Below are 24,966 nucleotides of genomic sequence, written 5' to 3'. Positions count from 1 at the left end.
TGCGTGAAGTGCTTGAAATTGTCTACACGTTTATTTGCTGCTGCACATACAACACGTTTGAAAATACGTCTCCACGGTAGTATATATTCATTATTCATCTGATAAAAAAGTATAAAATTTTCTGTCCACAATAATTAAGTAGGAGAGCCTTGTTTAGCCTTGAGTTCTATCACATGCTGTTGTAACTGTTCCAACTTCCCACACAAGGACTGTCTTTCCTCCAACAAATTCTTCTGTCTCTCCAGCAGAACTAACACCTTAAAATCAAACAGCAACTCACTTACAGAGATAAGTCACAGTGATCGAGTAACCTGCCTGTTTCTGGCTGGTGATTGCTCGTTGATCTGTCTCTCTGAGTAGTTGCTGCATTTCTTGATGAACGGCTCCATGCCTGACACACTGTAGCTGACTGTCAACTAGTTTCTTTTCTAATGATTCGATTTCTTCTTGAACTGCAGTCTGCTCAAGTTTCCGTTGCTGCCTGTCATGTAGTACAGTCGTCACCACATCACCACAAGCATACCACGGCACTAATGCACATAGTCGCTTACTGCAGTCTCGCTGTCGTTTCCTGCAATCGATCAGCAAGCAGCTCCGACTCTCTCTTCCATCTAGCTGCCAGTTGCTTTTGTTCTTCCACCATTGATCCAAGATCACCAAATGAACCTTCTAGAAAACAATGTTGTACATATAATGTATGTATATAGTCATGATATAGAAATACTCCATACCAGCTTGCACTCTTGTTTTATGGACCAGCAGCTGCAGATGGCAAACACTTCTCTCCAAATCTTTCTTCTCCTCTCCGGCAGCATTGAGCTTCTCTAGCAAAACAGCATTCTGTCTTTCGTATTCTGCTAGCTGACACATAACAACAGTTAATATTACGAGCAACTGCCTACCTCCTATAGCATAGTGATTGTTTTGTACCTCTTTCTGTAGACTACTGACTCTCTCTTGCAACGAACAGCTCTTGTCTTGAGCTGAAACACAGTCTCTCTCGTATGTCTGTAACCGCAGTTGAAGCACTTCCAATTGTTCTTCTAATGTTTGCTGCTGCTACAAAAAAAGGAAACCAAATAGACAAAGAGAACCATAGCAAACACCAATCACGTGACACAACGAAATCACAAAACATTCAATCCACTTTTCTAATTTAGACCTAGCCACCACACAAAAAATCCAACATGCTCCATTTCTATGTCTTATGTCTGTTAATTTATTGAATTAATTAATGTCCTACAATCCACCTCTATACAAAGGCCATTGACAGCAGAAATTGATACAAAATAAAAAAAATCCCAGAAACTTGTACACTATATATGAAGATGTAGTAGTTGATGTTGATGTGAAACGAGTTAACAAACTTTGCTACCTAGATCCAGACCCACACTACGTGTACGCATGAACTCGATTTTAGAACCTGCTGAACGTTAAACTAAGCAACACACTTCCTGAAACAGCGACTACAATAATAATCGTGAAACATCGACTACAATAATAATCGTAGGGCTGCCATCGACACATCTGGTAACCAGCAACCTTCTTCACTTCTATTCAACAAGATGGCACCTTCTCCTTAATTAATTTCTCTAAAAGCTGCCCACCCATCAAATGATGTTCCAAACTCATCAATAATATTAGTGCTCCCAAGAAGTCCAAACTCAATAATTACCATCTTCACCACAGAGTTACTCCAACTGCTTTGCAAATACACCAACAATAAACCAAATGTGACGAAGGAAATTAAGTTACCTTGCTTTGCAATCTATTAGTATCAGTGGCTTCATCTAGTCTGTCGTCCTTTAGTTCCATCTCTCTTGTGTGTTTAGCCTCTGTCCGTGATATCTCATCCTGTAAACGTTTGTAATCCTATCAAACCATATTCCATATATCCCTAGTTACTCTTCGGTCACACTTTAGTCAACTACGTGTTTTCTCTTTTCTTCCGATCTTGTCGCTTTGTCTTTCTCTTGCTCCACTTCTCTTCGTGATTTTTCCTACAACTCAATTTCATTATCAAAATAAAATCACAATGTATGTTACTCACCAGCTGCCTCTTCAGACCTTCAACCTCTTCAGTAGTCTCTGACAGTTTTTGATTCAAATAATCGATCTGCAGGTTTAGACACAGAGGTCGAGTATTGTAACCTGGCAACAAAACAAGGAAGTCACATATACTTGTGACTGTCGTTCGTGCGAAATCCCTTGCAATTTCTTCTCATAGCTTTCTTCCATGCTACTAAGCTGTTCCTGGTGAACGACCTCGATTTGTTCCATCTGTTCTAGCAACTCTCTTTGGCTCTTTTCTGCCTACAGAGATAAAAGTTTTAGGATCAGGAATCGAAATGTATTGCTGCTTAGTATATATACAGCACCTCGGCCTTAAACTCATCAGCCTTCTGTATACAATCCAAAGCTTGTCTCATTCTAATCTGGACCTCCCGTTCCTGTCTATGAAATTGTGCTAGGGTCTCTTGCAAAGCCTTACATAACTCTAGCGCATCATTTTTTTCTCTACAAATAGACCAATATATCACTCATTATATTTTACCACAAACTCGATCACCACAACAATACAGCAGACATTCATTGTGGCTACCTCTGTAGCTGCACTATAGCTCTTGCTTCAGGCCATGTGGCTCTACTATTGTCTTCACCATAGTGACCCTAGATGGTCAAACCACAGATACTGTATTTAGGCAGCTTATAAATTACGCATTAATCAATTCAGCATTTAATATAGCAAACAGTTGTTTTCGGAAAGCCAACACAACACCTGTGTTTTCTGTCCTCCGTTTTCTTGGGCAGTCACCACTTGGGTGTGCAAATGAGGAGGAGATAGAAATTGAGAGGGCATGACTTCTCCACTCTTATCTTCCATATCCTCTTTCTTACTGTCCACTTTTGCCCTATATGACAAACTCTTGTCCAATGAATTGGCTGCAGGGAGACCCTTAGCCTGCTCTTCGTCTCCATTAGTGTCAACCTGTACTCTGCTGCCCGTCCTTCTCTCTAAGTGCGTCTGATAATACAACTACACTGTGACACTATACAATTAGGTCCCTGTGTAAGTGCGTCTAATAACATAACACTGTCACACTACACTAGTACTACTACATGTCATCACCAGTTAGCAAACGTACGTACACACGTTTAATTAAATCGACCACCCGAATCGCCACACCTCGTACGAGATCGTTTCCTCTCGCAGTTGATTGACAAATCTCCTTTGCTTTTCCAGCGCCGACGCCATCTCGTCTGCCGACGCGAACCCGGATCTGCATCGACTCAGACGACCTAAAACTGACCTCACAGCGGGACTGCCGCTTCCTGAAGCCTGCAACGACATCGACATCTGGCCAGTGACAACTGAGCGACAACAAGTGTAATCGACCTCCTGCTGCTTCAATTCCACGCTTCTACTTGCTCGGCCGTGCAGCTGTTCGAGCATGCTGCAAAGTCTCTGCACCGCTGAGGAAGTAGGTAGTTTAGTCTAGCCGCCAATGATAAAGCAACAGTGTAGCAGTAAAACGGCACCTTCACCTCCATACGACCCTTCGCGACCACCCGCTACACGACGACGTGATACCTTCACGCTCTGCCCAAGAGTTGTCTTTCAGAAAACAAATACTGTATCTACTAGCTTACAATCGTGCGGACGCAAATTTCTTACTGCGGCCATTTTAGTCGGTTGATATTAACGAATTAATGGCAGTTGCTCTGAAACAGAATGGGAAACAAAGAGAGTAGGCGTATTGACGCACACAGCCTTCAGATGGCGTTACAGAAGGCTTTAGTGCTTATGACACGGATGGCAACTAACGGTCATTGCGAGAGGACGTGGCTGTTGCAGACCCATTGGTACGTCAAACCGGTCAAGATGCTGCGCATGGAGCGACTATTCGCCGGCAATCAGACCGGCTCCTCTTATAGCAAAGAGAGTCAAATCAAGGACGTTATGTCGAGAGAGATTGAAAGCCTAGAAACGTGGGGTAACTGGTTGCGGGCGTTGTGGTTCAACAGCAGCATCAGAGCAGTCTGGAATATGGTGCTGCGCAATCTGCAACGGGAACTTGACAGCGTGTGTGACGTCGACGTGAGGGACGTCTTCCTGCCTCTTTGGAGCACACTGAGACGTCTATCGATGCTCGCGGAACTCCACGAGTTAAACACAGAACACGACGACATCCAAGCAGAAATCATTCTCAGCCTGGTTGAAAACAGTGCGGCAATTAGACGCCACGGGTCGAAGCAGTTGAATCCCGTGGCTGCAGGTCAACTAGTAGCAGAGTACCTTGTGAGAGAACTAGATGATGCTGATGATGGTCAGAATGCAGAAGAAGGCATGCCAAAGACTAACACAGATAGTCTGAAGACAATGATGTCCATGAAAAAGTTCAAGAGTAGAGCGTTGAAGAATGCTAGAGGGCATTTCAAGTGAGAGAATGATTGTTGTATACCTACAGGACAAGTGAGAGCATGCTTGTAGTGCAATATTTTCTTTACCTAAGATGCCGATGCCTTGAGGTAGAAGGAGACAAGCTATGGTTACAAAGCCAGGCCTATGACCTCACCAACCAACAACGCATAGGTTATGTCGTCGCGGCGAGAGTCAAATACGAAGAAGCCGGTCTCACTCAGAAAGTAGAGAAGTCGAAGCTCACAGAACAGTCCCTCAGATCGACAGACAAATTAAACTAGTTCAATGTGCTAAATCTTGTCTAGTGTTCACATTTTCCTACCGATTGCTGATAGAATACACAATCCAGTTGCCAGTGTGAGTCTTCGCACCTAAATAATTCGCGTTTGTTGACAGGGTGACCCGCCGCGCAGTCTCCCCGCCCTCCGGTACCACCTACCACCTTCAGCCAGACACTCTACACGCGCATTCCTCAAAAATTTTACGAAACGCGTCTTAATTCGAGCACACCTGTAAATAACTCTACTGTGATCGCTGGAAAAACGAGGTTACTGCATTTGCGGATGTGATGCCGGGATTGGTCGTTCACATACTCATCCATAATGTCTCATCACTCGGTACCCTGCTGGGCCTCTCCGAGGAGGTTGTCAACCGATCTAGCAATAACACGCCTCCGTCATCTGTCTTTGCAAGGCTAAATAGAGCAATTCGATACATATCAGCACACTTCGCCTTCAACTCGCCACTCGTTGGTATGGTCGAGAACCGTGCTGTCTCTGAAGGACTTTCACTGTTAAATCTACCGGATCTGCCTCGGACTGTACTGTTTACCATGATGCAAGAGCAACTAACCAAAGTTCCAATCGACCTAGGTGTTCGTTGCACCGAGCAGAATTGTCGACAGGGACAAGAAGAACACAGAGCGAATCGTAAGTCCAACAGTGCGCCGGACGGACGACATGTACACCGACAGAAGAGTGGAAAGAAAGTCAAGCGAGTTTCGTGGACTGAAAAGAACGAGGTGTACTATGTATCGACCTCCTCGACTCCGACGTGGACGACGAGATGTAGCAGCGCGCGTTTGCCGTCTCCTGTCCTTAAACTGACAGCGGCTACTCTCAGACACGACTGTGACGAGAAAGCGAGTAATATGTTGCCACCCAATCCTCCTCCCGTCTTGTGTTCACGCCTTCATGTAAGGAGGACTTCAAGCGGTACCGGTCACCGCATCGTGCTTGCACCACCGCCCGAGTCCGTGTGTGGCAAAAGACCGTGCAGAGACACGCAGCCGCTACTCCCCGCCAGCTTCGTCAAAACGAGAGCGACCGTTCTGGAGCCTGACAAGTACCATTTGCCACCGTTAGCTGCGAGTAGAACTCTAACGACCGGCAAGGTGAAACCTCAATGAATGATACTGACTGTAAACTGGACCGCAGCACACGACTGTTGGGGGAAGTGGTTTTCTACCTACAGACCCTTGCACCTTCGTTGTATAGAACATATCAATTATAAGTTGATGTATAATTGTAATATGTGCTTAAAAATCTAGAACTTCCAGGTTATCCGGATATGTGGTGAATGATTTAGTCTTAGAGGTTTTTCTTACCAAACGTGATGACCACTACTACAAGTCTTGTGGTGTACGTATACTGAGTTAAAATACCATGGGAGAAGAAGTCGGTTATGAACTCTGTGCAGGCTCGTCATGACGCAGCTCGTATAGCTAACAACGCAATGTATTCCTGGTTAGTTAGTTGACCACCAGCACACTAGAATTGAACTGCACCTGTATGAATGACTCGGACAGGGTGATCATCTGAGGCAACAAATCCGTCACGTGTAGGTCCTGCAACTCGAACCACTGACCACTGCCCTAGACACACAAACGAGGTTTCACTTAATCAAATCTACTGATAATTTGTCCTGATAACAGAATCATCTTACTCTATGATTCACGTGGATTCTATAGCTACCTTCACCAGGCTCTAAAAACGAATATCTAGTCAACGTTAGCAACCAGTTATATGAAACGTGCTGATATCATCATATGACCTGGTTTTCCATCATGAACTATATTAGCCATGAGACGATAGGTTGTATGCGGATGTCTATCTTGAATGGCGGGGTCACTGGATAGAAATTCCGCCAAGTCGATCTCTCTAACAACCAGCAATCATTGAATACACACAACGAGACTGAATGCACAGCTTACAATGGGAAATTGACGATGGTGGGATTCTTCTCCACAAAGAAGTTGTTTTTCGTGAATCTCTGCATAAAAATTAAAGCAGAAGTAGTGTGAAGGTTCCAATTCCGTTCACAGTCTACCGTCTACCTACTGCATAGTAATTTTAGAAAGTAGATGCAAACCATGATTGTTTGGGCGTTCCTACTGCCTCATGCTGAGAGAGAGGCAAATGAAGGATACCCTGTAGGCAGGCAGGTAAACAAACTGTATGGTAAGTGTCTCAGACTAACCTTGATGCAGAGAATCAAGAAACGTGGAAGTTGGATGAGTTCGAATCGTTTCATGAACGACTCTTTGTAGGTTTGATACTCCTGCATACAAAAGAGCATCTATGTGTAATTTATATTTATGTGGTCAGAAAGGCATGTTCCGACTCGCTGTGTGGTGCCATCGAATTTAGCAAGGAGCTCGTAGAGAGGGACCTGAATAACACCGAGATGAATTTACGCCGGCGTAAGCGATCTGTATGAACAGCTGACCTGTGGTATGATGTTTTTCTCAAACTCGTCCTACAACAAATCGAGGATTTCACACAAGTTAGGATGACAGTGAAACTGAGACCCACTGACTTGAAATAGAGGAGGAGGTGGCAGGTCTAACGTCAGGAACAAAAATGGACTCTCAGTTGTCTTTTCTTTAAACAACACAGATCCAACTTAGAGATAAGAGTGAAGTCAAATAAAGGTTCTACATGTGCGTAAGGTAGCCGAACTAAGGTTTCCCTACAAAGTAGTCACAAATTAAACAAATCACCGAATATGCTTTCCTTCCAATTTTGACTACGAATTTTGTCACTTAATTTCATGCCTACAGTTGAAAAGAAACTGTAAATTGGCCAAAATGTACAATGCCTATCTTGTTTCTAACTAAATCTTTAATACCTATAACTCATAACATTCAGGAGAAACCTCACATTGCATGACAAATAACTCATTCTGTAATTAGCCTTGACAAGGAGACTAGACACTTATACAGAACATCATCTGGGAAAGGAAGCAGAGAACATGATCAAATCAAACAGCAACACAGCAACAACTTGTAAACACAATCCTGCACTCCTATCAATATTTTCTACATAGACCCCTCGATATATTTGATATGCCAGACAACATTACATATATTAAACAAATACCAGTAGAGTCATCCTAGACGGAACATACAAAAGCCACTCATTTTGAAGACTTCACAGCAATCTTGACTACTAGTAGTTACTGCTAAACCCTACTGACTCAAACTAAGTTTCTTAACTAAAACTTGGTAAATGTAATTTTCACATCTCCCTCAAAGCACTTTATGAGATCATGGTACAAGACTCCCTACCCAGAGATGTAAAAATAATAGTAACCAAAGATATCTTAGAAATACAGAGAGACCAGCAGGGAAGACAATATCCTAATACCCAACACTCCCAGTCACTGGATACATCCTAATACCTATGTCATGACTGCTCTAAGCACCTTTGGAATTCCCTCTCTAATGCAAACAAGTAGCAACAGTCCAGGGACAAAACATAACAAACCACAAGAGAGATGGAAGACAAAATGCAAAATTGGACTCTCTCCAGACCTCCCCAGACAGGAATTCTTGGTTACAACAATAAATAGTGTACCTTGAAATTCCTCGTGTTGTAAAAGCTTTCGATACTCATCTTCATTCTGCAACACAAATGGACAATGTAAATATTCCCACAGCAAAAGACGTCAGATGGCATGGACCTCTGATGGAGGTGGTAGTTTCCTAGTATGGACACGCATAGCACCTCGAAAAGTAGAATAAACAACACCTAGAAATTATCATTTATTAAATATATAACTTGCTCTTATTCAAAAAGAGACCATCAGCCAGCACTCTTACTGCTTCCTGCTTTCTTAGTACCGCCTAATGCCATGTGAAGTGTATTCAACAGCCATTGAAGAAAGTCGATAGAATTCCCTAGAATAGTCATGTTGTATGATCAAACAGCAACAAATTACAACAGTCACAATTGAAATACTTAAACAATACCTTGCTCCGTGAACTGAAATGTTTTCTTGCTTGTTTTCACTACAGCCTATTGATACAAAAATTTCGTACCTCAACAATTTCACTAATTTATCAACATCATTATGTTATTCCAAAAATCAAGCACTACAGTACTGTCATCGATTACACTCGCTACATCAATTTAGCAAGACTCAAAATTTACTGAGCAGATAAATTTGTAGACTTATTTGACTGCCTTTTCTAAACTATCCATGCAAGCTGAAAGCTAACCAGATGTATAAAACAAACACTGTCTAACAGTACCATACTATCCATCTACCCTACTGCTCCTAATGTTCTTTAGATACTTTTTTTGAGAATTTGTTTTACGAATCTTAATTTTTTCGAGGTTTTGATGTGCAATATTAGTCATTTTTGATTTAATTATTTGTTTATGTATTCTTTCAAACTGATTCAATTCTCTAAACATTTCGAGTTGGCATCTTGAGCTGCACACCTCCGTCTAGCGGTCATTTTTGACGATGTACGATAATGCGCAAAAACTAAAAGCCCGGACAACCAACAATTTTTGACACAAATAATTAGTTTTTCTGTTATCCTATTATTTTCAAAGACAAATTTTCAAAAAGATTATTACTCAAAAAACATTAGGAGCAGTAGACACGCAATACACCAACAACAATTCTTGAAAGATCTCTTGATTAAGCCATAGTAATACCCTGTGCTGCAGCCAAGCCATGTCATGTTCAAATGGTATAGTAATAGTGTTACAAGTCTAAAGAGCTTAGAACACCAAATACCAACTGACAGACCATAAAGCAGCATCAGAGACGACAAGAGACAATATCATACCACATCAACATAGAAGTTTCAGGTGAATACTAGAGTACATTCGTTTCATTCATGTCTTGACTACAGCTATTGCTTTAGAGAAGCCTACATACAAGCCAACGTCCCATTTGCCAATAAACCCTGATTCTTGATACTCTGATACTGCATGTTAGACTCTGATAAAATGTCTGCTACCTGACACATACACGGAACACCCCAAGGATTAACAACAGCATTCTCTATGAGAAGTCTGAACCCCAGACAAGTCGCTCCTATTATTTGTCTAAATTTTATAAATTAATTAAGAGCATAATCAGAATAATTCCAGTATGAACGTACGATTGATGCTAGAAATTAAAATAGCATCTTACCTATAACAACAAAATATATAAATTGGTTCACCTGAAGACAATACTTTTCAAGCCTGAAGTGTGTTTGTATGTCTTTTCCAGACTAAAAAGTCTGCACATGCACTGGACAGAACTGGTAAAACATCCAGCCTATAAATAATGCCCTTTGTTTGTGTGTCAAATGTTCATATCATGTAGCATGAAGCTTGCACCCATAATTGAGCTAAAATTTTCATATTATACAAGCAAAGATTTAGTCCTGCATTTAATATGAGGCTTGGATCGGTATAATCAGTATACATGCATCTATAAATATGTGCATGTACACCGAGAACCTGGAAGTCCGCCATACTCACTATGGGCTTCAGTGCACATACATGCACGTGAGCATGAGCACGCGCGCGTGCGCGCACACACACACACACACACACACATGCACGCACAGACACACACACTCACTCACACACACACTCACACACACTCTCTCTCTCTCTCTCTCACACACACACACACACACACACACACACACACACATGCACACACACACACAAACAACACCAATTAAATGTAATGTGCTAATTAACTAATTTGGTCATCTATGACATTTGTAGCTAAACTCAAACCTGACACATCTCATGAGGGCTGACATGAGATTTAAAATTTTGCGGATTCCAGAGTTTTCTTACCAATTCGCCAAATCGCTGAACTACACATTCTTCGTCACAAATCAGTAGTATACAACAACAAGAAACAAGCTTTACCTAAAATAAAGGACTGATCTCCAGGTGGTCGTTTGATATGCACATAGTTCTCCTCTCTCAAGAAATAGTCCCTAACTGGAGGAACCTGTGCTAGTGCCTACAAGCCAACATCCATTATCATTATCATTTCAGTTGAAACAAACAACAACGGCAACCTGAAATATCACATTCATGTAGTCATTGGCCTTGATATTGTTCATTCCAACCAATCCTTATCACAAATAGACAACATTCACTCATCCAACTTATTAATTAAACATAGTATATAGAGTACGTGTACACACGATGACAAGTCATCAATATCAATTAGTAAAGTATGTCAGATAGCATAAACATAAGCAAATACAGCACTCAACTTACATATATATCCATTAACACACTAACACCTTAATTAACTGACACACCTTAGATATGACTGATGCTCTAAGTACAGTTAGTAAACAAATCAAAAGCTCTAAGTAAAGTTAATAAACATATCAAAAGTTCTAAGTACAGTTAATAAACAAATCAATAGCTCTAAGTAAAGTTAATAAACAGATCAAAGCCCTACTGGTAGATACTGTTGCTATGTAAAAAAATGCTCATTCTCTGTTAGTTTTCAGTTACCTGAGTTACCTGAGAAGGAAAACAACGTCAGTATGTCCTTTTCACAATATGAACTAATCGAAATGGACATGAAAATATTTGCTGTTATTCTATAGTGTTGTTATAGATGAAGGATATGCTTACCACCAGATGTCTACCACATGTGTTTAATCAATAATCCCTTAACAATAATGATCTGATACAGACAGCAGTCTTAATTTCATGCCAATTCAAACTCAAGTTTCCCAAAACATGATTCTTATCGATGACTAGACTATTACATCCAGAATAATGAGATAGTCGTTTGCCCCCCTACATACAACATATCATATTGACCACCACCTAATAATAATTCCATGTCCCTAAAGTAGACTTCAGTGATAACAGTTTTTGTCTAGCAACCTCCAACAATCAGTTTCGACTAAATGTCTAATTGGTATCTCCACCAAATTAGATAAATCAGAAGGACCATTTGATACCAATATACATACCACAAAACTACCTGAGAATGACACAGCAAGCTGACTTATACATGACTAAGAATAGACAAAGAATTGCTACATATCCTAGCAATGACCTTGCGTAAGATTATTAACTTATTGATGTGGCCATCCATTTAGTCGACATTTTACTAAAATTTAGTCGACATTTTACTAAAAAGACCAAATATATTTCATTTGAGGGTAGGGGGTAAACGGCCATTTCGTTCTCTAAACGGAAAGTGAAAGTGGCATTATGGACAACCTGAAAGGTACGTTGCAGTACTTTCTAAAGGAACAACAGAGTGTACAATGACTGGTGGAGAAACACTCAATAATTGAAAAAAATTGAGTCTTGGGCGAGGAAAGCTCATTGAAAGTATTTCGCACTAGACATCACCTACGACAGAATACAGACACTACATATACTCTGGCTAAAGGTTGACATAAGGAATGACATTAATCCACTACTTTATGCAAAATTTGCATTCAGTGACAGTAGGGACATGCATTCGTTCACTATCTATTTTAAATAGCAGTTTGTTTTACTATTAATTCTAATTAGAATTTGAGTCTGTAGATTGCGGTTATTAATCTTCGACATATAGTTTCAAGGTTGTGGTTGGGCTATCAAACAATATAATATCAAAATTGACAATCGATGATTTATGTACATGTACTTGTCTACTCTAGACAGTTGCTACTCGCAGACCCCAGTACATGAAGCCTACAAGCACAGTTTATTTACAAGGATCAGGGGTACCCATCTGGCACTATGGTGCTGCATGTAGTGTCAATACCAATTTTGCAGCACCAGAGTAGCACCAAGATCGTCGTAATGCTTTGGCACACCCATTACCAATTATCATGAGCAGTCTAGGTATGTCAATACTGTATAAGATGAAATATTGGCGGGAATTATATTAGCAGTTTGCTAAGAAATTGACAGACAAAGCACATTGGCAGATTCTATTTCGGCAGTTGGACATCGTTGTTTGATAATTGATAATTGATATACCAGGTATGTCTTACCATAAGTGATCATGGAGGAGTCTTAGATTGATTGACAGCTGTGTTTGTGGCTCACATTTCTCTAACTTACTGGTCTCCAAGTTCCAACTACTGGATATTGATGAAGAACTGCTGCATTGCAAAGAACGTGTCCAGCTTCATCCATAGCCTCGCGACCTCATTCATAGGCACAACAAACGGCAAGCAGGGATTACCTACCATCTTGTAGACTCATCCACGTGACATACTGCCACTTCGCCATTAGATAGCTGATCCACGTGCCTGATGACGACGTCAACATATCCCAGTGGCCAAATTAATGGGAGATTTTATATTGGCAGTCGCTGAAAAATCCGCCGATCTGTCAAAATAAATTCCCAGCCCCAATAAATTCCCTGCCAATATTTCACCTTATACGGTACGTCAAAGCGAAGAACTATTGACTCCTACTGGCCAAACAAAAGTAAGTGTGCATGAGAGTGTCCAATTGAGTCAAAGTGCGGCCAGTACCAAGTATGTTTTAAAATGCAGCGCCAACCATTTCAAACTTGGGCACCCCCTGGAATCATACAGGTTGAAAGGTGCAGACATCGACTGTTTTGTTTTCAGGGAAGGTAAAGAAGTCGAGTAAACAAATTGTATATGTAAACAAATTGTTTATGTTTGTTGTAAAATGTCAAAAAAGTGGATGGCCCCTAATAATGACATCATTCCTTACTTTACCTTCTTAGAAATCATCAACAAGTGGTAAAGTTGTAGAAATTTATTTACAAATTTATGGATCCATTAAAATTTGAAAAACAGTAATTAAAAACTACTACTGTTATCAGACTAATCAAACTCAATTGTAGTCCAATTACAGTCTAGTAAACCATACTGCATTGTAATATCATTTCAAGAACTCTGTGCAGCTCACCAGGTAGATAAGTCGAGCCATCTAGACCTCGAACGCGTTTCTTCTGGTCAATATGAGCAATCTCCTCAAGAGTAAATGTCGGGTTCAAGACATACTAAAAAACCATTATTAATAAAATAGTCTTTGAAAATGTATTGTACTGAATAGATATGTCATACCTTAATGTCTTCCAAGGATGGATCAATAACTTCATAGTTGTCTGGTAAGCAGTAAAACTAGACATTATGAATAAGATTAAAAGTGAAGACTAACCACATATCATGGCAATGCTAAACAATAAAGAAAGTAGTTACAACAGCCAATGTCCCCAATCTGCATAAATAACGACAAGCACCCTCTGAGTTCTACTCATTGTATCTTAATAGTAATGTGAAGCCACAATGACATGAAGGTTGGCATGACATCTAATGAGTCATAAACTACATAGTAATGCCTCACTGTAAACACAAAAAGCAATTTTTTTAAAAGAACACATAAAGCCCATGCTAGTACAGCATAGGATTGATTGATTGATTGATTAATTGACAGTATTTATTGTCATCCCTATAGGTGCAGCACAAATGGGTAAAATGACACAAGAACACAAAGATACCTGTAAATATAAGCAGGCAAGAACAAGAAAAAATACAAATACAAAAATAAAACTAACTAAACAGCACTCGAGCGTGCGATTATATCCAGGAGAAGGAGCTCCACAATAAAGTCGGCACGTTCAGTCTGCACAAAGATGGTATGGGTGTGCAGAAGCAAAATCGGCCAGGAGTCGTCTCACTGTTTTCATAAAAAAGTTTCAAGCGGAGCAAACCCCTTGAGAAAGGACCCAAATATGGACTAATTCTAAAACTAATTGGCTGTTTCTCCCTCTATCAAAGTTCTATCATCCCAGCAAAATTTCAACAAACTCCATCCACATGTATTAAAGTAATCCTGCTAACTAACAAACCAATGCTGATAAAACATTACCTCCTAGATGGATATAAAATTAAAGGAATGTCCAATATCAGTCTAATCCAACTCTTAAAATTTTAAACAAGAATTCACATTGGAATGTTGTCTTCAGAACCATGACTGTTTCCCATATTGCACTACAACGATGCCTTCAAACCATGAGACCTCATAAATTTTCGCCACTCTAGTCATTCACAAATGTCTCTTTCTTAGTAAGTGGCTTGACACCTCAACAGGTTTACTTCAAGGAATGCCTACGCTACCAATTCAGTACACATTAAATTCAATGTTTACTTGTGTTGGGGGCATACCTTCAAAGTGTGCAAGTTGATATACACATGATGCCCCATCTGTACACTGTGAGTATATGCATGAGAGTGCCGTCCTCGACCTGCAGTGCAACAAGCACACACCATCTCTCAAACTTCAAATGAAATATTACGTTTTGCCGGTCACAACAATTTGTATGTCAGAATCTCAAATATACCTTGAAAGTACTTGCCACAAACTAGACATGCATAGACGTTGAGATGAGACAAGGACACCGAACACAGTTTCTCAAAATCGAAGTCCAGAAGTTGCCTGACACAAGTTATTAAGTCGTAGACACACAGCTAGAATTGCGTAAACAGTACATCTGAATTCAACGCTGTCTACCTGTCTATCGTATCTAAGTAAGGGCAACGTCGGCTCTGAGCATATCTCTCTTCTTCGTCTGGAGAGATGGAGAGCGTGAGACCACAAGCAAGATGTAGCTACCAACAAGCTGCGCGTATACTTTCGTGTTTGACTCGTTTCCTTGGAGTCTCTTCTTCTTCTGCTTCCACATCCAGTCGCTCGTCTAAATCTTTGACTTGTGCACCTTCACTTCTTTCTTTCTTCACCGGCATGATGTACGAAAGGCCCGTATCAGGATGTACACGCAAAGGCATACGTAAAGTATAAGCAGTGCAACAGAGACAATCTACTGTACGTACTAGCATTTCAATATACATTAAGTTCAACTGAATACTAGCACAAAGTTACTACTTTTAGTGCAGTCATCAATACTTAATTAATTAAGATTTTAATTGACATTCCAATATCAAACACAATAGAGCGCTTCTTTACTGATTGGTTCCTTCAGCTAGAAGCCTGGCACAACTAACACCTCGAATAGTAGCTCGACTGGGGCGAACGAGAATTCCAAAGTTTGGCTTGCTGCAATCACAAAAAACAGAACAAAAATCATAAATCAATAAATTGTACTATACAACAGAAAGAAATAAGGAAAAAGCCAAAACAACAAGAAAGTGAGAATGTCAGAAGATAAACAAATCAGTCAACATAAATGGCGATGATGTATTGGCTCATACACTTAATTAAGTAGCCACTAGCTTAATTTCCACATCAGCCCCATGGCATGTAGAACCATCAGACATCCTTTCTAAATTTGGTAACCGGCAACATGCATACTGTTCATCTTCTATTAGCACATCTCATCTTCAGATTTCCTCAAAGGCAACGACAAGCCAGCATACACAAAAACCTGTAGACACAAGCAGTACACTCACCAGGTAAAGTAGCGCTTTCCCTGTACAGAGCCATCATTCTTTCCAACTAGAACAATTTACAAATAAAGTGAAACTCAAGTACACAATATATGCAACATTTGTCTGCCAACCAGGTTTCTTTAATTCTATCCCTAGCCATACTCCATCCGCAAACTGTGTCGGTCCAATGTAGCGTAGAACGCCCATCTCACCCGTTACCAACACATTCGTTCCCTAAAACCAAAACACTAATGAATTAATATCCCTATTGAACAGTACAGATGAGTGACCAAGTATTCAATAAATGCTTCCCGAAGACTAGCAATTCCAGCACAACCTTAGGTTATAGCTTACGTCCATCGATCAATCTCTACACCTATACACGACTTGCCCCAATAGAGCACGTGATGTATCAACATGTTTCAGAAAACTCCTGTCCTGCTTGCATGCATTTCCACTTCCGTTTACTTAGCAACACGCAGTCAAGACTATTTTCATACAGTATAACAGCACAGTTGAGGTCGTAACAACGACTTCACTGTGCACGATACATACTATATCACCTCTGCTAGAGCTCCGGTTGATCCACTCTGCGACTGCCTCGACGGTTGCCTCATGCGACTGCTTGGTCTACTACTATATATTGGCACCATCATGATACAAGGTCAATGTTCGACACCAAAGTAGTCTGACCTCTCTTTCTTTGGAGTCGCTGGAGCAGATGTAGATGGCGTAGTCGATCTTGGTTGCACACCATAAGTGCCAGTACCAGAAACAGCATCCGCGACTCTACAAGAAACGTCGAGTCACCCAAAGGTAGCAATTTGAACATTCCGTACACAAATTCCATCTTACTTTACAACCCGACTTCCAGGAGCGAACACGCCGTGTTTCGGTTTACAAGTAAAGTACTTCTCTCCTCCTACACTGCCGTCGTTCTTGCCAACTGCCTGATCCAGTTCTATGCCCATCCAGATTCTGTCACACAACCAATGTGACTTTGAAATTGCTCTCGCAAACAACCACAATATGCACCAGCCACTCTAGACACTGACATGTACAGTAGAGTACACATAAATTATTAAGGTAGCTAGAATAAAACGTCAACCATCTCAGACAATAGAAAATATGGAACACATTTGCATACAAAAGCATGAAGCAAATGGGTACATAAGATGATGACAGACCAGCATGAAGTAACACGTAAAGGCACAACTCAAAGTCCAATCACTAACCCCGGGGCAAACTTTGCAGGACCAACAAACCGTAATATTCCTCTCTTTGATCCCGCTACTATCACTTGATCACCAACCTGACAGTCAACATATAAACCAAATATTATGTCAAGAGATCATCATCACTGATATCACAACCCACGTGGTTTGCATACTTTTAAATCTGTATCGTAATAATCACTGCCTGTAGGCAAAGTTGGTGACACCTGTCCTGAGCTATCTGCTTGAGGTGATGAGCTATGAGGCTTGTCTACTCTCATCGGTGGCACTCTGCTTCCATGTGTAGGAGTTCCAAATGGTGGACTAAGTGATGTGGGGTAAGGTAAAACTGGTGCACTCGTCATCGCTTTGGCAACTCTTGATAATGGAGCAAATAGACCTACCAAAACAGAAAACAAAATGATGCTTAGCTAGTCAAATCAAAACCAAACCAAACGTCACCCTATATGTTAAATCACTCATGTAATGTAGGTATACTGACTGCCCTAGTGTGAACTACAGCACCAACACTAGCAAAAGCAGGTAGGTTCACTTGATGCACATTGTTCATCAGTCTGACTGAGTTATGTCTCTTAGTTGTTTTCTGAAACTCATGAAACGTATACCAGTATAGCAACAGAGGTAAACATCACATAGACTACTGCTTTTCATCTCCACTTTACAAACAAACAAACTTATCTTTCACTAATTGACTGCCCAACAACAACCACATGGTCATACATCAGCAAACTTAAGTATGACTAAATGACTCTGCCTATCAACTTGTAACTGTTTGTATGGATTAGAGCTTACAAGTCTCACCATGCTTTGGTGGACACTTGAAGTACACCTTCCCTTGGACCGATCCATCGTTCTTTCCAACAGCATCATCTAACTCGATGCCGGCCCACTTTCCAGGAGCAAACTCAGCTTCACCAAAAAACCTCAGTGTTCCAGACTACAACCACAAAATGTGTTACAGAACTTGTAATCAGGTAGTTGCAAGTTTAATTAAAACTCGAAACCAAGCAAGTGATTACTTGTATGAACAAGCCTGCCTATTGACTGTTATCCTCTCCCCGTTTCTAGATGACAAAACAAACTCAGTACTCACCCGACTTCCTCCAACTATTATTCTGTCTCCAAGATTAAAGTCGTGGTTTGACACTCCAACTTCAGATTTTGCAAATGTCATTGGCTTCTAAAGTAGAATTGCCAAATTTAATATTGTTGATGAAAAAAGACTCAGAATGTGTTAAAAATGTTGTTCTAGTTTTGTTCAGTTTACCTTATTAGTATCACTAGCTTCTTGCAATAGATGAACGATGTCAGCTGCTCTCTTATGTTGATCTGCTGGGACATCATCTCCTGGACAGAAATTGTTTTCAGAACTGCTGGTTTCTAACCAATTTTAGCCAAAAGTTGTATACCAGGACACAAACCACTACAATAGTACAAGATTGCCAAGGAGGGTATCACATGTGTGTGTGTGTGTGTGTGTGTGTGTGTGTGTGTGTGTGTGTGTGTGTGTGTGTGTGTGTGTGTGTGTGTGTGTGTGTGTGTGTGTGTGTGTGTGTGTGTAGCAAATCATAACGTGTGTTAACTAATTCATGAATTGGTAATACAGCAGGCAATAAGCAACTTTACAATGCGATGCTATAACAGCATTTAGCTGTACACGTCGTTCAGTTTAGTTTTCCTTATGCATTTCACACAAGATCTGGATTCTACCAGACGAATTTGAAATACAAACTTACACAGTAGTGAGAAAGCAAAGCCAAGTGTGTCACATCTCACAAAAGGTGTATGACTCATCACAGTTACTAACTTCAAATTTACCATCGATAAGGCATCCGTTCAATAATTAATGGCAAAGTCATTCAATGAGTACAAGTGACGTCTGTACTTGTGCATCAACTGTTGGATGACAGTTCGAACAGCCTATATTCAATAGACACTCATTCGCATCAACTTTCTCCCAAACACTTGAAGTAATTAACAATGTCAAAGTCGTTCATAATCTCTTGATAAATTTTAAGATATCTGAACAACAGCCACATCGATGTTTGTCATCAGCATACATTGTCACCTACTACCTCTTCTCATGCCTGCCCTGCAGCTATCTATTACATCTTGCTGTCTGTCTGTTATTTCAACTTGTTGTGTATATAATAAACAACCTGTGGGTACGCACTGCCATGGCTTTCTCTTGTGATCGTCTTGGATGTTGGCGTCAGCGCCCAGTTCAAGCTACACCAATTAACAGCATGCGTATGTGACAATCTTATCATTATTCAAACAACAACATATACCAAGCATTCTACGACTTCTTTTCCTAATCCAGCAGCGGCAATGTGCAATGCTGTTCCCTTTTCAAATTCGACACAAACGTCATTCATACCTTTACAGAAATAAACAAAAATAATTAATAAAAACATTTTGAAATGACTAAGTGGAATACCTCGTTTAGCACCTTTACTGGCTAAGCAATGAACAAGACGTGGACAGTTGAAGAAAGCAGCATAATGTAAAGGAGTCATGTTTGTCCAACGACAACGAGCGTTGACATCAGCGCCCTAAGGGAAAACAAACATGGAAATATTGACGGATATGTCCTTGTCACTAACAAATCAATAAATTAATTGCTAGAGAGACTGACATCAAAGACGACAAGAAGACCAAACATGCCAGACCCACCTAATGAATGCCCCAACAAATGCACACAATTAATATAATAACACAGACCTTTGTAATTAATGACTGAACGACTGCAATGGCAGCAGTTTCATCTCCGACTCCACCTAGAATACCGACAGCTACAAAGTGCTCAGGAAAGATAACTGAATGCCATACGTACATGCTCCTGCTTTGCAAGCATAATGCAAAAGAGTTTGGTCAGTCAACCCGTCTCTGTCATCCACATGAGCTCCCCTACGCAATATCTGTACACAGACAACCCATAATGTTACACAACATGGCTGTACAGTAATGCACTATAATCTGGTTGCAATCCTATCAAAAAAATGCAATTTCACTCAGCACAGAGTTCTTGGTTTCTTTAGATGAGCAAATGTCCCATACAAAAAATGCATGACGCACTGATTAATTAATACTCATACACTGAATTAGTAGTGTATGTACGCTCTGCAAGTTGACTCCTAAATAAACCCACTATACAACATAGAACCTTATGTACCACTAAAGTTAAGAGAGCAACATGATAATGTTGTTTGGTGCGTATCACTCCAACTGCACGACTACATTAACTACATGTATACCAACAAAACGCTGTAAGTAAGACAAAAACAAGCAAAGAGCACATTAGAAGCCCGTGGCAATGTACACGTTTGTTACAAGATGAGGACAAACAAATGGCACACACACAGACAGACAGTGCGTCTTCTGTGGCGATTGTAATTCATCGTGTTTCTTTCTACCTGTTTCTCACCGTTGGACTCTTGAACTCTACTTTCCATTAACTAGTATTCTTTCTTGTGCATGCAGCTGTAGTTTGAAGACTTTAGGAGCTTGTAATTGCTGTGTAGTTGGACTTCACTATAGTGATTTGCAGTTGATGTATAATAGTTCAATGTTCAAAAATACATGTATTGACAGACAGGCAGACAGACAGACAGACAGACAGACAGACAGACAGACAGACAGACACCAGACAGACAGACAGACAGACAGACAGACAAACAAACAGACAGACAGATACACAGACACCAGACAGACAGACAGACAGACAGGTAGACAGACAGACACCAGACAGACAGACACCAGACAGACAGACACCAGACAGACAGACAGACAGACAGCAGACAGACAGAGAGACAGACAGCCAAACAGACAGATACACAGACACCAGACAGACAGACAGGCAGACAGGCAGGCAGGCATGCAGGTTATTTTATTAGGATACAGCATCTCCACACACTAAATTTTAGAATGGCAGGCAGGCAGGCAGGCGTACATACGGACCAATTTAACAGTGACTTTGCATGACAGCGAAGCCTCCCACTTCCTACAGTGACTAGCAACGACAAGCAATACAACGATAAACCTCCAACCCATCACCTCTTTTGCCAGAGTCTGCATATTCTTCTGTATCTGCGGCACCCACTGACGCACAATGGCGAACAACTCGGGAATGCTCGTTTTAGGGCTACGAACCGACTCGCAATCAACACACCTGTTCCTCTGGCTTCAAAGATTAACTTACTCCTGCAGAATCTCCTGTCCTTCTGGGCAGTTCGGATCGAAAAAGGTCGCATCAACAGGTTTCTAGACAAACGCGTACGTCACGCCCACAACATGTCAACTCTACCACATTGTAGCAAAAGAAAACCTACTCCATACGACAGTGCATGCGACGGAGCATCCGCCACAGGATGAATCATGGGAGCATCACGACTAGGAACAGAGAAATCGACCAGCGTAAATCCGTACACATCGGCTGCCGCCATACTTTCTATTTGAAATAAATAACTCCTATAGGCTAGGATGTACACGTGTACCGTTGCCACGTAAACAGTGGTTTGCGCACACAGCTGCAAAGTATACAGCAGACTCTGACAGCAGACTAGACTACTCAAGGCATCGACGGTTGTATTTCTTATTGAATCACTTTCATGTCGTGCACGTCAGCAAGACAGCAGCTGAGCACTCTGACTGAAGGTATGGTTCTCGTCGGAGATATAAATGCCTACAAAAATTGACGTCAGATTTTTGTTGAGTAAAGAAATATCTTGTCGTCGACAATGGACGACGACCGACGGTTACCTGCAGATAGACCTTTACCCACTCGAGTTGCAGCTTCCATCTCATTAGTTCAATCGCACTCTCTCTCATCAACAAATACTCGTCAGGCTATTAGACAAACTTGAAAGTGAGAAAAGAGAATGTTTGTATGCGTCGAGAGGTCTCACAGTGCATGCGAGAAGAGCTTCGGCTTCGGCTCCAAAGATTCGACAGGTCGTGCTGCCGGAATGGTCGGACAAGACGATGAGAAAATCAAAGCTCGTCTCTACTGTTGTGGGATGTTGGAAACTGGCGCAGTCGCGGTTCTGACAGACGTGTGACTCGCTCTCCACCCGGCGTTTACACAGTGAGCTAACACAAAGTATAGGTGCAAACTGACTTACTAAAACTGGAATCAAATCTAGCGCAAAAATTGTAAATAAATTTTAAATATTAATATTTTAAAATACCGACTTAATTAATGTATAATAAGCAATAGGTTATGTGTTTATTATGTGCTGATTGATTTTGTATTTTATTTCAATTAATAATTATCTCTGTCTACCACATAGTTGTATTAGGTTAAAGATACATTACACAATACGTTTAGATTGTGAAAGAATTACATGTTGATTACCACTTTCGTGTAATGCAGTCTGGGAGACCAATGTGGGTCAACACAGCGATCATTACACCATGACAAGTCTGGTGCAGTCCGTCGAGACCGCAAACGGTCTTTCTCCACGTCTCTACTGTGTACATATCCTTTATCGAGTTCACTGCGACGACACAAGATATATCGCTAGCAGACTGTACTGTTCTTGTTTGTGGATGACTCACGATCAACGGTTTGTTGCTGCATGAACGAGTCATCGGAAACAGTAGAGCCATCGTCATGGTAGCGAATAGGTGTAGACTGGGCGAATTGAAACAGGCAATGAGCATAATGTGTATCTATATCACAATGATACCATGTACACACATCTAGTTTGATCAGAAAAAGGGTATGTGATGTACCAGGGTTGGTGACGATTATTGTTTTGGCATTCGAAGTTGCGGTCTGCGTTCTCTTGTAGTTGTCATATTTGATCTTGGCATCGGTAACCAATACGACTAATAAAATTAAAAATAAAAGAATTAAAAGATTTCCTTTAGTGAATCATAAAAAATAATTTTTAAAAATAAATTAACAGAATTTGTTGAAAACACTTAATTAAAGACTGTTGATAGTGAAAATACTGTATGATGTACAGACTTCGAAAAGCATTGTAAATTAACAAGCATGATTAGTCTAAGTTACTTGTTTCTCCTGCTGTCCAGCCTTGAGCCAAATGAATTGTCTCTTGATCCCATCTGCAAAATGAATTAGATTACTAGCGATAGTATTTATAGTTTCTTATGTATGAGTAGGCATACATACAGCATTAGTGTGAAAGAAGGGCATGTTTTGTCGAACAGTTTGATCTCACAGCAAGTTACTTCTCGTCCAGACTTCGTGACAACCTTGCGACCTACGCCAATCTAAGAGAAAATTAAACAACTGAAAAAGTCAATTAACACTCAGAACGTCACATCTTGGGAATGTCCAGAATCAAGTCAGAGAGTTGTGAACTGTCAAGCACTAATTTAATAAGTAGATGTACCAGCTATAATAATTTATAACATATACATGCTTATAGTTTATAGCAAATTTGTATTTGTATCTACACTGTGTTGTGATGTCACTAGCCTGAAAAGTCTTACATGTTGTACAGCGGCCATGAAGTGGACATGTTGATCTTGCACGTTGTCTGCGTTTTCCACAAGTTGTCCCAAACTGTTGAAGCCTTCGTCTTCTCTAGTTGGGACGTGAGCTAGACTCATTAGTTCCGCAAAATCGTTTCCGTTATATAAAGAAACTGCCGAAAACATCTCCTTCAGATGCAAATGGTATGGCCTAAGATAACAAATAATAGAATTTTTGATTGCAAATTTGAGTTACGCAAACTGGTAGTCAAATTTTTGTCATGCAGCAGAACGCTTATTGTAAGTCTAAACGTGTACCCAGGAGTCCACGGTTTGAATCGTTCTTCGATTTCTTCGCTTTGCTTGGCTTGCACTTGACAATTACTAATTTCAACTGAGAAGATTTAAATGCAACGTACAAGTCTTACCCTTACACATGCAAATCATCAGCGATCTCACCAACATCGCAGATTTTGAAACTCGACGACAGCTTGTCGATATATGCTTGACTTCCCCAGACGGTCACATTGATGTAGTCGTCGGGACTATCGCGAATGGTAAAACCCATACGAGAACGAGTCTGTCCTGGATCTGCAAGAGCAGTTAGTATATACACTATTAACTAATTGCATGGCATACTCTAGTATTGAAATTGCTAACTTTTCTTGTCTGCATACAGTCGCCCTTCTTCCTTAGCAAGAACAACTCCAACAACTACCTATTGAGCAAAATAATCTAGATATCCTACAGACTAAACGTGTACAAAACGTTAGCTAACGGTCTTACACATTGTGGGAGGTTAGGCGACAAATCGCGAATCAAAGTGCGCCCAGTTACTCTGTCCTGGATATTGACGGCGAACTGGCGAAAGTTGAGAGAACTGCCGTCTGGCCAAGTACGTTGTGTACCAAATGGATGAAAATCACTCGAGCTATACATACTGCTGCTTCTCAACCTTCAAGTCTCACGCGACACACACACACCACGACAGGGGAGAACAATTCGGTGTACCCGGCAATTTGACTCAATTCCTAGCTAGTTAATTGCGAGTAAGCAGTCTTACTTACCCGTACGTTGAATTGACAGTATAGTCTTAACACTAAATCCAGCCAAGTGTAAATTTGCATTGAAGCAGTTCAGGCCATCTAGTATCCCTGGATTTCTCTGACAATGCTCAAGCAGGGACGGCGGAGCAGTTGCCGGCCCGATATTCAGAAAGT

The 24,966-nt window shown here is 40.8% G+C and overlaps 5 protein-coding genes across 9 annotated transcripts; 1 reads left to right on the top strand and 4 right to left on the bottom strand.

Annotated features, from left to right (window-relative positions):
* Nucleotides 1-56: 56 nt before the first annotated feature.
* Nucleotides 57-3,794, bottom strand: LOC134179731 (serologically defined colon cancer antigen 8 homolog). Of its 2 annotated transcripts, none has more exons than XM_062646674.1 (16): nucleotides 3,677-3,794; nucleotides 3,541-3,616; nucleotides 3,398-3,474; nucleotides 3,188-3,340; nucleotides 2,780-3,025; nucleotides 2,603-2,670; nucleotides 2,379-2,517; nucleotides 2,182-2,313; nucleotides 2,051-2,116; nucleotides 1,932-2,000; nucleotides 1,756-1,872; nucleotides 931-1,059; nucleotides 732-861; nucleotides 552-669; nucleotides 316-481; nucleotides 57-257 (listed from the first exon to the last, which is right to left on the bottom strand). In XM_062646674.1, the coding sequence occupies exons 1-16, from the start codon at nucleotides 3,683-3,685 to the stop codon at nucleotides 135-137; spliced, it is 1,818 nt and encodes a 605-aa protein (XP_062502658.1). In that variant the 5' UTR covers nucleotides 3,686-3,794; the 3' UTR covers nucleotides 57-134. The 2 variants fall into 2 exon arrangements, with proteins under 2 accessions (XP_062502658.1, XP_062502659.1); XM_062646675.1 differs by having other exon boundaries at nucleotides 3,547-3,616.
* LOC134179735 (uncharacterized) lies at nucleotides 3,734-4,704 on the top strand. Its single transcript, XM_062646683.1, has 2 exons — nucleotides 3,734-4,440; nucleotides 4,515-4,704. Exons 1-2 carry the CDS (start codon nucleotides 3,734-3,736, stop codon nucleotides 4,702-4,704), a joined length of 897 nt encoding a protein of 298 aa, XP_062502667.1.
* An 822-nt stretch (nucleotides 4,705-5,526) lies between these two features.
* On the bottom strand, nucleotides 5,527-15,530 carry LOC134179733 (ubiquitin carboxyl-terminal hydrolase 39-like). Its single transcript, XM_062646678.1, has 22 exons — nucleotides 15,314-15,530; nucleotides 15,193-15,250; nucleotides 15,023-15,117; nucleotides 14,847-14,926; nucleotides 13,746-13,802; nucleotides 13,588-13,681; nucleotides 10,752-10,807; nucleotides 10,597-10,693; nucleotides 10,459-10,541; nucleotides 8,676-8,721; nucleotides 8,526-8,603; nucleotides 8,387-8,454; nucleotides 8,281-8,326; nucleotides 7,241-7,305; nucleotides 7,151-7,180; nucleotides 7,046-7,093; nucleotides 6,902-6,982; nucleotides 6,636-6,694; nucleotides 6,476-6,582; nucleotides 6,368-6,408; nucleotides 6,210-6,296; nucleotides 5,527-6,146 (listed from the first exon to the last, which is right to left on the bottom strand). The coding sequence occupies exons 1-22, from the start codon at nucleotides 15,528-15,530 to the stop codon at nucleotides 6,105-6,107; spliced, it is 1,635 nt and encodes a 544-aa protein (XP_062502662.1). The 3' UTR covers nucleotides 5,527-6,104.
* On the bottom strand, nucleotides 15,501-21,773 carry LOC134179732 (CAP-Gly domain-containing linker protein 4-like). 2 transcript variants are annotated; one of them, XM_062646676.1, is made up of 19 exons: nucleotides 21,634-21,773; nucleotides 21,504-21,565; nucleotides 21,359-21,446; nucleotides 20,139-20,223; nucleotides 20,027-20,082; nucleotides 19,743-19,857; nucleotides 19,594-19,682; nucleotides 19,462-19,531; nucleotides 18,570-18,649; nucleotides 18,396-18,482; nucleotides 18,104-18,239; nucleotides 17,458-17,681; nucleotides 17,303-17,379; nucleotides 16,923-17,045; nucleotides 16,761-16,856; nucleotides 16,631-16,703; nucleotides 16,199-16,301; nucleotides 16,089-16,134; nucleotides 15,501-15,735 (listed from the first exon to the last, which is right to left on the bottom strand). In XM_062646676.1, exons 1-19 carry the CDS (start codon nucleotides 21,745-21,747, stop codon nucleotides 15,642-15,644), a joined length of 1,818 nt encoding a protein of 605 aa, XP_062502660.1. In that variant the 5' UTR covers nucleotides 21,748-21,773; the 3' UTR covers nucleotides 15,501-15,641. The 2 variants fall into 2 exon arrangements, with proteins under 2 accessions (XP_062502660.1, XP_062502661.1); XM_062646677.1 differs by having other exon boundaries at nucleotides 16,631-16,700.
* An 83-nt stretch (nucleotides 21,774-21,856) lies between these two features.
* Nucleotides 21,857-24,914, bottom strand: LOC134179734 (meiosis-specific with OB domain-containing protein-like). 3 transcript variants are annotated; one of them, XM_062646680.1, is made up of 13 exons: nucleotides 24,814-24,914; nucleotides 24,533-24,686; nucleotides 24,407-24,464; nucleotides 24,206-24,337; nucleotides 24,065-24,140; nucleotides 23,765-23,957; nucleotides 23,442-23,542; nucleotides 23,322-23,374; nucleotides 22,862-23,134; nucleotides 22,659-22,800; nucleotides 22,210-22,393; nucleotides 22,064-22,150; nucleotides 21,857-21,986 (listed from the first exon to the last, which is right to left on the bottom strand). In XM_062646680.1, exons 2-13 carry the CDS (start codon nucleotides 24,683-24,685, stop codon nucleotides 21,897-21,899), a joined length of 1,542 nt encoding a protein of 513 aa, XP_062502664.1. In that variant the 5' UTR covers nucleotide 24,686; nucleotides 24,814-24,914; the 3' UTR covers nucleotides 21,857-21,896. The 3 variants fall into 3 exon arrangements, with proteins under 3 accessions (XP_062502664.1, XP_062502665.1, XP_062502666.1); XM_062646681.1 differs by lacking the exon at nucleotides 24,814-24,914 and having other exon boundaries at nucleotides 22,862-22,975; nucleotides 23,039-23,134; nucleotides 24,533-24,790; XM_062646682.1 differs by lacking the exons at nucleotides 21,857-21,986; nucleotides 22,064-22,150; nucleotides 24,814-24,914 and having other exon boundaries at nucleotides 22,377-22,393; nucleotides 22,648-22,800; nucleotides 24,533-24,790.
* Nucleotides 24,915-24,966: the final 52 nt, after the last annotated feature.

This window comes from Corticium candelabrum, chromosome 5 (genome assembly GCF_963422355.1).
Source record: "Corticium candelabrum chromosome 5, ooCorCand1.1, whole genome shotgun sequence".
NCBI classification, from domain to species: Eukaryota; Metazoa; Porifera; class Homoscleromorpha; order Homosclerophorida; family Plakinidae; genus Corticium; species Corticium candelabrum.
The sequence above is the reverse complement of the archived record's forward strand: the minus strand, read 5'-3'. Positions and strand labels throughout refer to the sequence as shown.